The sequence below is a fragment of the Harpia harpyja genome, chromosome 14, assembly GCF_026419915.1.
Source record: "Harpia harpyja isolate bHarHar1 chromosome 14, bHarHar1 primary haplotype, whole genome shotgun sequence".
Taxonomy (NCBI): domain Eukaryota; kingdom Metazoa; phylum Chordata; class Aves; order Accipitriformes; family Accipitridae; genus Harpia; species Harpia harpyja.
Window position 1 is genome coordinate 35384277 of NC_068953.1, and position 12560 is coordinate 35396836.

The window sequence follows — 12560 nt, forward strand, 5'->3', positions numbered from 1 at the left end:
GGGCTCTACAATTGTTGATAATTAATCTTACTGAACTGGTAACAGAACACTGATGAAATTTGCTAGTTAAAAACACATGAACTCAAACTCGCATCACTGGAATTCAAGTATATCAAGACTATCATGGTTTAAAATAATCCAATAGCTTTGTTGCACTTTAACAGTAGCTTTGCACACTTACTACTTGTCTACATTTTAATCTTTTATATAACTGGAAGACTACAAGAGCTAGCTTTTCCTCTAAGGATTGGAATTTGTGACTTCTTAAATTGCTATTTAACAAATTATTAAATGTTGTCACAAATGTCTAACATGATACATGTTGTTCTTTAAATTTAGAGAACAGTGTGACTGTAGTACCTCTCTAAAACAAAAAGAATGTTAAAAACTACTACTGAAGTAAAGCAGACCTTTTCCCCTCTCATTGGCATCTAAACTGTAGAAACAAGTTCTGGAGTTAGGCCTCAGATACTTAGGAATAACTGGTTTGATTTTTCCAATTTCTTGCTGTATTCTTTTTACAATACTGTTGCTCCTTTTATTAAGGCTACATGGAGGAAATGCTTGGGGTGTCATAATGGAGAGCTTGGCTCTGATGCCTCAGGCAGTCTTGAAAGATTTATTCCAACTGATACACTGTCTTTCGTTCATGTTTGAACAGAAAGAAAGGAAACATGCTATCAAAATTCCACTTGAAGTCAATTGTTACTGCAAGAGTAGTACTGTAAACTGTATTTCCAATCAGTTTCTCTAGGAAGATAAGTTCCAAACAATCTCAGCAGAAATATTTTAATAGACTACAAAAACCTAGGGCTTATTCTTTCCTCTGCGAGAACTGATGAGCTAGCTATGAACTCCTGAAAACATTCTTTATGTGGTGCATCAAAAATAGAAAAAGGACTTCACAGCTCTCAATGTAAGTGAATATACTTACTCCTTTCCATCCTGGTTAATTGATCCACAGATATCCTTTGGTAGTCTCTAATTTGGCCGAGCTAAGAAATAAATCACAGCTTTACAGAAACTTAGTCAAACAGAGCTGAAATTCTAGAGAAATACTTAATCAGTAGGAGTATCTGTAAGAAACACTTACCCAGAAGACAAATAAAGAAAATAATTTCACTATTGCATCTTTACAACTTAGAGGTATTTAATGGCATGACACTGTAATATTCTGGTATTTCATTAACTCATTCCTAAAGGAATGGAATTCCTAAAGGAATTCCTAAGTAGGACCCTTATGCACTACAAAGTAAGGAACAAAACTGGAAGCACAGACAGGAAAGACAAACAGCAGTCGTAACAGAGCATTTGCAACTTGGAAAGGAGATTGCTGGGCTGAACAAACTTGATTGTGATGTGGAAATTGGGATGTTGACACAATTCCTACCTTGGATACACAACTGGTGAAAAAACACCAGTTTCATATATTGCTGACAAGCCAAAACAAGGTAGGAATTCTATAGAGTCACATTACTAACCAAAGACCTTCTCTTAATGCCAGCTCTCTGAGCACTCTGTGATGAAAGATCTATCTCTGCAGATGCAACACCTAACAGATTTTTCAAGTAGCTACAAGATGTCAAAGCAGGTTTGCATCTGTCTACATATTATTTATGCCTTTTTGCCAGTTTTCTATCAGGACTGTTTGGGGGGGCTGGGTGGGGCAGTGGTGGTGTGGGTTTTGTGGTTTTTTACTTTACAGAGCTAAAAAGGGCCTTGGAACACTCTCCCACTTGGTTTCTTTGCCTATTTGTGTACAAATACTCCGAGTCCTATTGCTTTGCTCTTCCCCTCCTTGAATGGGGTTATTTGTTCGTGACATGGTAAAACTTGAACACAGTTATGTTGATAAATTTTTTCAGCATCAATAATAAATTTTCTTAGCAATCCAATTTGTAAATTCAGTATATAATGATTACATTTTACTTACAGTATTATGTAAGGACAGAAGCATGTTAACAGTTTTCTTTAGTTCCAAGCCATTTGAGTTCCATCGAAGTTCTCTTAACATTACTGAAACATTTTTTTACTCTTCACAGACCCTAACTCTAACGTACCAGGTATAGAGGGAGGAAGGCTTGTTATCTGTCATTTTATGAAAGTACTAAAAGAAAGGTGAAGTAAACCAAGATGCCTACTTGGAAGCTGCATCAGGTTATCAGTTGAAAGTGGCAAACAAGACTTCATTATCAAAAGTTTGTGTCTTTTCCTACACAATAGGGGAAAAGCAACATCCAGAAGACCCTTCAGATTTCCACTGTGACAGCATAGCTCAGCTTGGCAAAAGGAAGTTAAGCAAAGTCCTGCAGCACAGTAAAACTGCTTACTTACCAGCAGCGGTATTTTTTTGCTGTTAAACTTCCATCACCCAGCCAAAAGGGCTAAATGACAGATCTAAATCAAACTTCCAGACCTGACCTGATCACTCGTTCACCTATTCTCTAGAGAATACTACTGTTCAAGAACACATTCTGCTCTTACTGGTCCCCTCTCAGCATGACAGGCATGCATTCCACCTACTGCTACCTTCCAGCTCTGTCAGATGAACCAACAGTACTACTGCTAGCTCCAGAAAGAGTGAGGCTTCAGCCAGTTAAAAGTAACTTGCCTACCTCTAGTCTCAGTGACTGGCTGTTTATCTTCTCTCTGTTGTAGCATGCCTACCTGTTTCAAAGGGCTATCCAGCTGTCTGATAGCCCAAAAGGCTAGGGGGGAGTGGGAAAAAGTGACTGGAAATACCAGAGGTGGTGGAGAAGAAATTACCTAATCCCAGGGTAAAAACAGGATGAGAAACAGGTATTATGGGCTTCATGAAGCAACAGCCTTATAAACCAGAGAGAGTGAGTGCTTCTTGAGAGTTACTTGAGGTGTAAGGAAAAGTTTAGGTACTACTCATGTACAGCAAAAAGTAAGCTGTTTTTCTCTAGTTATGCTTAGACTTTGACACTTCTAAGCTTACTGTGCCTCCATATCTCATATTAATTTGAAATGGGTCTAGATAAACACATTGTCACACACCTGTTCTTACCTCTGACATGCATTTGTTACCACTGATACTCCCTGCTTCAGTCATACACGTCCCATCCAATGCTGAAAGGTGGAAAGGAAATGAGGTATGACATTTGGAAATCGCTTGCAGTCCACCTTGCTACAGCCAACTCTGCCTAATGCAACAACGCTGCCACTGGAAGGTTTGCTACAAGATTGAGTTGCCTATTTTTTTCTTTAAATAACTGCACATATGACCTACTTATACTACAGAATGCAGACATACGCTAGTAATATTTATTCCCCTTTCTATATAGGGAGAGGTTTGCATACATAAAATACCCTTAAACTGACAAAGTCGGAACTTTCTCAGATGGTCGGTCTCCAACAGTAGGACATAATCGGTGCTGTACATTATATATCTTCACATGCAATTACGTATAAGAAGCATTATATAAGAAACTTGAACATGATTCCAGTCTCAGATGCCTCAGCAACAGAAAAATGTCAATCAGCAGGTTAAAAGGAATGTATGCACAATGTAATTATGGTGAAAAAAACCAGTAGAATAAAATAAAAATAATTAAGCACTTGGTAGTTTTAATGATGCTAAGATAGAATATTCAAAGGGCAAGCACAATCAATAAAAAAGTCTCAAATAAAGCAATCAAGCACAATCCTTTAATCAACATCAATATTCACCAGTATCAACATCCTCTTTCACTTTACTGTAAACTGCCTCCAAAAAGACGCTCATTATCCAAGAAGCCAACTGCATAGTCCATGCAAAACTGTAGGCACAGTTCTATTATTTTCTGTGCCTGATTTAAACAGACTGACAAATTAGTAGCACTAATTCAGACACATAAATGAAGTCTAGTATGCAATAATATAGGACTTCATATAGCAGTTTCCCCTTTTATTTGTAACCTTTTATTTTTTTATGTATTACACCTATAAATTTAGACCAAGATGTGAATATATTCCCCCACAACATAGTGATGGGACACCAAAATCTTCCAATTTGGAACCATAATAATGAGGCAGGAGACTAAGTCTGCATGATTTCAGAGCCCTGAGTCCCTCCTCCCAACACTGCTGAAAGCCCCCCTCTAGATGTTTCATGTTGCAGTCTGGTTCTTGGTCGTAGCTCAAGAACCTTTTGCCTTTTTCATGAGTCAACAACTAATCCTAACTGGAAGAACTTCACCAGACAAAACCCGGATCTGCAAATTTTTACAGCTTATCAAGTCAGCCCTTTGACCACTATTAACTGGCAGCAATATACCAGTTCCGTCTTGAACAACCGGGAAGTTTCCCTATCAATCCCTGCTAACATACAACAATCACATGAGGGAAAACAATACGAATTTCTACCCTCTTCTCCAGACTCTGACAGACCAGTCTTGTCCCAGGTGAGATCAAGTTAATAAATGTTCTCGCTAGTCCTCAGGTCCCACAGCATCCTTACCAAGGAGTTCAGTCAGAATGAGGTGGGGAAAAAAATCAGGGCAGAGCAGCAGTGACTTACCGGGGGACAGACTACCCTTTTCCTCAGCCTAGGTAAATCCTGCTTCTGAACACCAAGCAGCATTTGTAGTTTGACACAAATCATGTTTTTGATAGAGACACTGGGGAATTATCTATTCTTCAGCACTTCCCTAAGACACAGAACAAAAATTTCTTTGTACAGTACATTACTGTCCTAACCAAATATGAACATTACAGTGTAAGCCCCACCCTGCTGATCATAATACAATTACAACCGCAACGAAATGAGACCAAACACATGACATTTACTAAACCCAAAACTAAGAACTTATATAAAATCCATAGCCTTGACTACTACCCTGTCACTTTAATTTTTTGGTACTCTGTCCAGGAATCAACTATATCAATCTGTATATTAAAAAGGATTTTTTTTTTTTCTTTTTACAAAAGACTTAAAGGTTTCTGAGCCAAGGTGGCAGTTTGTTATTATTGTCAACAACTACTACTCTGGAGGAGAAAAATGTTTAAATGAAAATCAAGAAGGAACCAAGTACAATGTTAACTTGTATTGAAGTACGAGGAATAAATAGTGGTATACCCGAAAAAGCCAGTACCTCAAAGACATTAAGAATGCAGAGCACAGTACTACACATCAGATTCGTTGAAGATAAAACATTTTAAGATGCTTCAAATGTCACGTCCTGTCTAAACACTGTAATACTAGTTTCCTGAGACAAAATAGAAAAGTATGAAGACTGAGTAAACCAATCACAGTTCACAAATGCATACAAGCAACCAATTCTTGAATTTGCTTTATTTTTCTCTGCATAAGGAACCCTGCACAGGCAATTCAAATTAAAACAAAATAAATATGTGAATATTCATGTAAAACTGTCCTTGCTAATGAACAATTATACACAATGTACAACTCTTCATGTTCACTGGGAGGGCTTACAAATGTACTATTCCCAACAAAAATGCACCAAAATGTCTCCATGCAAACTTATCAAAAGTGACCAAAAAAGGAGAAAAAACTTACTGATCATACTTTTTTTGTATTCTTTTTCATTTTTTTCTTTTTTACAATCACAAAAAAATAAAAACGTCTAATTTTTTGTTACATTTAGAGTAACTAAAATGTGGCCACTGTCTATTAACATCTGGTTTTATGCTCCTAAAACATCTATGGTTACTGTAAAATTATGTCAACAACGAATTGGACTTAGGGCACTATTTGTAGTAAAAGGAAGATGATTTTGTTCACAGAATGTTAATAATCTGTGTCTGAGCCCTCTGCATTGTCCACATTCCGTGAGAGCATATAATTGTCCATATCTATAGACCTGCAATTATTGATTGCATAGCGCAAACGCTCTGCCATGATTAGTTGACTGGAGTAAGGTGGGAGCCTCAGTTGAAAGAAACAAGTCTGTGAGGTAGGCAAGCTGTCGTAAGGCTGTGGAAATGGATAAAAGGTGGGACACTGTTAAGTTGTGAATGAAGCGTAAAATGCAACATATCTATATTTCATTGCTCCCTCCCTTCCTTGCCTCTATCATTCAGCGTTTTCACATTCTATCTCCAAATTCCTTTTAAGCAGCAGACTGTCCTCCCTTGTTTACATCACTTGTTTCATCCTTGAGTATGTGCAAAACCACTGCTGTATGACCTGCTCTGTAAATAATTCATTTGAAAAGTTGATCGCACTACTATTTATCAACCCACTAGAAGATACCAAGCAACATTCAAATTACATACCATAGTGTGCCTTAACATGAGGCAATTTGAGAAACACCTAAACAAAGATGACAGTCAAACCACTGTTATCTTAGATTTTGCCAAGTTTTTGATTCATGTAGTTCACAGAGAATGTGCTTTCACTGCACAAAAAACAAAAGTAATGCCAAAGGAATGCATCCTGTATGTAAAGTAACATACTGTAAACTCATTACAGTGGTTTTAAGACCGTAGAGTTCACTAGTGGTCATATGTTGCCACTTAAACAGATTTAAAACTTAAAAAAAAAAAAAAAAGAATGAAAATTATCAAAGGAAAAAAGAGATTGGAACAGAAAATTGACTGTGGACAAGTTACAATACAAGACGATTTGTTTCTTGTGCAAGAACTTGTCTTGACTTCCAATCATGTAACTATAGTAAATGCACCAAATGAATTAAGATGCAATTCATGCAATGTATGTCATTCTACACAATTAAAATGTTTGGTTTTAACAGCTCAGAGCATATCCCATCCTATACTTCCTCTGTAAATTTACAATTATTGAAACCTGTCTCCTATTGCCAAAGGACAGATTATACTAGGCAGGAATTAAAAACAACCAAATGAAAAAGAAAAAAAAAAAAAAAGAAAAGAAAACAGGATCTTACCCTATCAACCTTCATTATTTGGAATCGCTGAGAGATATCAGCTGTGTTGGCTGGCAATCGAGATCTTCCTGACACAAACCTCATGAAAAGGACTCTCTCCTCATTTGAAAATTCCTCAAGGGTGTGCCAGAACCACTGTACTAGCTGATGCTGCTCATCAACTTCTCTGTATCGCACAACTTTCTTCAGAACTTCAACTGATATTTCTGGCATTCCACAGACCATTTGCTCCAACTGCTTGGCAGTCAGAAGAGACAACAAAGGAACTGGAACAATCCAAGACATTCCTTCTCTTACAGCAGCCACCTATTGCCCCAAAAAGAAGAGACATTTGAAGTGCAATTGTCTTACCTCTGCTACTTACTGTACCACCCAAATGCAAAAGTAACGTATCAGCTGAGAAATGGGATAAAGAGATAGAATTATAGAACATCTGCCAAGAACAACCTCCCACACATGCATCCCCCGCAAGGGCTGTATCCTTTCTCAAAATCCTGGAGAATAAATATTACAGGTATTTTTAATTGTAATTGCACATTGAAGAACATGTTTTGATACAAAACAGAACTTAAAAAAGTACAAGTTAGCAGCACAAATGATGATGGCTAAACCAAAAAACTGTGTAAATACCATACATCTAAGCTGGCACAAAGTCACGTTTGTAAGAAGTCCATACTTGTTCTAGAATACTTAGGATTTGGTACCTCTGATGAGAAAGTTACTTTTCTAATGCAGAAAATATCATGCATGCATCTGTATCTTGAGAAAAAGGAATTTTCCTAGCATGTGATTAGTATACTGCTTTCACAAGATTCACTATACAAATGACAAAATACAAAAGTATGCAAATAGGTAATTAACACTTCTCAAAACATATAATGAAATATTTGTAGTTTCTGTGCTAAAGGAGAAGAGAAATAGTTTTAAATGTTTGTCAATAATATTTACTTTCGCTAGTCTCCATGTTGCTATAATGTCTAATTACAGTGCACAGCATGCACCATTGCAGGTTATTTTCTCAAGTGGGGCTGACAGTTGCAGCGGGGCGACTCTAATGAAAGACGAGTTCTGATTTCTACACTCTTTCGTCAACTGAGCAATTACTAAGAAAAATAGGACTAATTTAAAACAAAACCCCAAAACAGTTGTGGGGTGGGAAGCCACAGGGACCCAGGCAAGAGGCAGAAAGCCGAGCTTTCCTTATTCCCAAATAAATTGTAATGGAAACTTGCATAAATCAAAAACGCTGTTTGCATTAACAACAGGGATAGGGTCACAATGAGATTCTTACCTGACGGTCCATTTCATGAAGTCTGTACTCAATTGCCCTCTCCACATATTCTTTCCTGTTTGAAAAGGTAAGTGGGATACTGTTCCCTCCAGGAATTATGGGAACCATTTTGCCATCAGCACTTTGGCCAACAAAAGAATCTAAAGGAATCATCTGTTATGCAAAACAGGAAATGTTCAGCGTAAGTCACTCTAGTGATCCAAGTTTAATATTTTACTATCAGTCACCTGGAGCTATAATAAGATCACAACTATTTCAAATGCATATGAAGTGCTTGTTATCCCAGTAACAGGAGACATTGAATTATATAAACACTGAAGTTAAGGTCAATCTGATAAAGTAACTGCTTTCAGAATAAAGCTAAAAGCTCCAACTTTCATATCTCACCTCATGGAAATTTTCTTCAGTAATCCCACTGTCTTCAATGTGAAGAATGCTGTTGAGGGTCTGCACATAGAGCAGATCTACCTCCTCCAAATCCTCCAAGATGAGTGGGATACAACAAAGTTGCTTCCAGACCATTGGAGCCAAATGAAGATCTAATGGCTTTTTTGTACGAATAGCTACACCCATGAGAATGCCCAAGAACTTAAACTGCATCAGATGTTCATCTAAACATGCTGAAGGGTTAAAGAGAAACCTGAAAGAACAAAGAATCAGTGAAAATACTCTAGTTATTATTTCTATGCTACTTCATTAGAAGTAAAAAACAAAACATTTCTAAGCACAGCATAGTAATTGTCAACACAATTATCAGCAAGGGGTGTCCAAATAAGAAGATTATTGTTCTCTTTAGCTGTTACAATAATGGAGGCTGAGATGGGCAGAACTAATTCTGACCACAAAGGCTGGCATTCTTGATGTTACTCTGAATTCTGCCATCAGCAATCCAGCAAGTTCATACTAAAATCGTGCCCTCTCCTCCACAATAAAGTAACATCACAACCTGAAGGAAAAAGTATACTAGAGACAATCGTGAAGTCTCATAATTAGATAAAAAACAGTTAATAGAAGATTTTAATTTTCACCCACTAACATCTGCAATAAAAGCAAATCCTGGACAACTTACCTATCCCTGTTGTAGCCTACTTCAGCTGTAGCATTTGGGGAAGGAATAAGCAGGTCTACTATTCCAGTTTCCAGTTCCTTAAAAATCAACAACAACAAAGCCTTCTCAGACACAAGGATAACAAACCTATTACAGAAATATTATGACATTACAGCACTACAAGACAGATTATTCCATTATAGTGGTGATTACTACTTACAAATTAATAGGAAACCTTTAAGAAAAAGTAAACATGCAAGGGATGATTTTTAGTAATAAAAATATGTTTATTTCAAGACCCGCCCTTACATCAGACTGTAATGGTTATTTTACTGTGACTGCTCTGTGATACATTCCTGGTACCTGTTTCAGAAATAATCAGAAGCCATAAGCTATGCACCCTACCGGTGCGGCTTTTCAAGAACCAAAAATGAAGCAAATTTTTCAGTAAGTTCTGTTCTGAACCCTCATCGCACCTCATATTTAATGTAAACTGCCTAGGAAAGAACCCCAAAATTATACCTCAAGTCCTTACCTGAATCAACCCTACTCTAGTCTTACAGGCTTCAGAAATTCCATTAATAAATGGAGTTCTTCAGTTTCTTCCATCCGGTATCCTAACTCTAATGCCAGCTCCAGGCCTATCTGTAGCTGTTGCCCTGTCCCAGACTAAGCAGATATACTAATTATCCTCACTAATCCTCATTCTTTGGGTTTTGAGGCTCCTGGAAGATTAAGGAACAACCAAACTTCTCCAGCCAGCATTGCCTTGAATCCTTCTCCTGGCTACAATCATAGTTGTGTCACAGGGCCAAGACACATCTTTAAAATTATAAGCAGTACACATTAGCATTGACCAGTTTCATCTTAGTGCTGGTAGTCTGAAGCCTTCAGTTCCCAGGGGAATCTAAAAAGACAGCTGTTGACAACAGCAACAATATCCTGGTTACAGACAGGCAAAAATGTGCACTTTCTTCCACTGATCTCCTTTCCAGCACTGAATCTGAGAGGTGACACGTATCTTCGGGTATGTGAGAAACACCTGCCTGAGGTGTTTCTGTATTGTATGCATGGAATGTACTGTAATCACGGAATGCAGTACAACTTCTCTTATAGAAGGTATTGGCTGGACAGAATGGGGGGGCTGCAAAATGCTTCCACACTGTGTAGGGGCCATCTCAGAATCCCAGAGGGGCTACTGTAAACACTAGTTATAGTGTGGCCTTATGGCATCTCCTTGCCACAATCTAGGAAGATTTCTTTATCCTCAGAGACATCCCTAGGTAGGCAGCTCTAGTGTTGTGGGCTCAGGACTGAAGCACAAGTATTTGCTATGCTGCACAACAGAAATTTGAAAATTAGTAAAAGACACCACAGAGAACAAAACCTCAACCCAGGCGTTTTGAAGTAATAGACTTTTCATACCTGACACATTTCTGTAATAGTGTCATCAAACACACCACCTGCATCATCAGCTCCTTCTCCAACCAGCTTCACTTTCCAGGCACGTGAAGGTAGGCGAAGGTCTGATGCATTCAGCTTTACCACTTGTCTTGCTATCTGTACAAAAATGGGCTTGCATTTCCGACCTCTTTCAAAATATAAAAAAAAAAAAGACACAGCCACACAATGTAACTCATAAACACGTAAAGGCTACCGAAGTCACTTGATTAACAAAGTTGTATAGAGAGAGCTCAGTATGCCAAAAGTTATGGAAAAAGGATGAATATCAGTATTCATTTGCAGTCTAATACAACGCCTGTGAATACAATACTGACCTGGTTGATATCCTTTTCACAGTGATCTGTGGCCCATAATTTTTCCCCTGAACCATAGTTTTCCCTATAGAGCGTACCATGGGGAGCGTATATACTCGTGGTGCTAGCAAGGGCCTTAGCTGTCCTTGAACTATTCCCCATGTTCCAGCATTGTAATGAGATGTACTGTTCTGCAATAAAGCAGTATGAGAATAAACATATTAATACAGGATATTAGTTCCACTCTTCACAGAATAAAAACCTTCATAGTAATCACTAGCACTTCAATGTTTCAGGAAACAGGTTAGCACTTTTTGTTTTTAGCTTTGAGGCTAATAAGCTTTTGGAAACTGAAACATTGACATGTCAATGTTAGCACAAGCGAAAATATGTAACAATACTTTGACAGAGTTTGGTTTAATCCAGGTTTATATATTTTTTATTTATTATGAAAAACCTATAGAATCTATTACTAAGATCCATCTTGATCTGGTCAGAAACTCTCTATTGACATGGCATAACACAACACAGCTGAGCTGGTTTTTTTTTTTCAAATGGAATTTTACCTGGTTATTGGGACTGAGGTTAAGTAATCTCCATGAAGAGTACATGAGGTCAGAAAAATGGTACAGCAGTCTGAGCCTTGCTCTTACTGTATGAATGCTCACTTCTTTCAGTGCCCCATACTGTGGTGGAATGGCATCAGGTAAACCAAGCTGTAAAGGCACTGAAACACCTACCACAGAAAAAGAAAAAAAGTGTTATTACATAAAGGATAGCTACAACTGCTTTTGGCTGGGATGGAATTGATTTTCTATGCAGTGCTTAGCTGCCTACTGGAGTTAAACCATGACAGCAGCAAAATTAAGAGACTAAGATAATTTGAAAACCTGCATCAATATAAAACAAAACAAATTTTGCTCCAAATCTTCAGAAGTACTTGTTGCAGTCATCCCCCAGGAAGCACAAAGACTAAATCAAATGACCATACAATCTCAGTTCTTTACCTGGAGCTCTTGGTGGAACAGGTGGAGCTGTCCAGGCAGCACTGTGGCAACGTCCTGCTGAAATTTGTCGAACGTTCTTTCCTTGCAGGACTGTTATTAGGGTTGGTTCTCTGACATGGTTGGTATGGCCCAGTCCAAGCTGACAATTTATAACAGATGTAAAAGGGACAAAGAAGAATTAACAACTGTGATGATATTTCTAAAACTCTCTAAGCAAAAATTCAGAGCAAATGGTAAGAAATAGTATTTATCTACAGCATATACTGGGATAAAAAATATTTACTGTATACATCTTTTATTATGCTAGCATTCACCTTTTATTTCGATAGAATATTGCATCCATATTCAGTGGCAGTAGCAGATCTAGGTGTCAAAGAGACTGTCGTGGTTTAACCCCAGCCAGCAACTAAACACCACGCAGCCGCTCACTCACTCCCCCTCACCCAGTGGGATGGGGGAGAAAATTGGGAAAAGAAGCAAAACCCGTGGGTTGAGATAAGAACGGTTTAATAGAACAGAAAAGAAGAAACTAATAATGATAATGATAACACTAATAAAATGACAACAGCAATAATGAAAGGATTGGAA

The 12560-nt window shown here is 37.8% G+C and overlaps 1 protein-coding gene across 1 annotated transcript in view; it reads right to left on the reverse strand.

The window, feature by feature from the left end:
- Positions 1-5268: 5268 nt before the first annotated feature.
- HERC1 (HECT and RLD domain containing E3 ubiquitin protein ligase family member 1) overlaps positions 5269-12560 on the reverse strand; it is a 116825-nt gene continuing 109533 nt past the window's right edge. Inside the window, exons 70-78 of the mRNA XM_052807552.1 lie at positions 11973-12111; positions 11532-11701; positions 10987-11156; positions 10634-10799; positions 9230-9306; positions 8548-8800; positions 8161-8313; positions 6870-7175; positions 5269-5938 (exon numbers count right to left, since the gene is read on the reverse strand). Coding sequence (XP_052663512.1) covers positions 5753-5938; positions 6870-7175; positions 8161-8313; positions 8548-8800; positions 9230-9306; positions 10634-10799; positions 10987-11156; positions 11532-11701; positions 11973-12111 — 1620 coding nt within the window. The 3' untranslated portion in view covers positions 5269-5752. The remainder of the gene's footprint in view (positions 5939-6869; positions 7176-8160; positions 8314-8547; positions 8801-9229; positions 9307-10633; positions 10800-10986; positions 11157-11531; positions 11702-11972; positions 12112-12560) is intronic.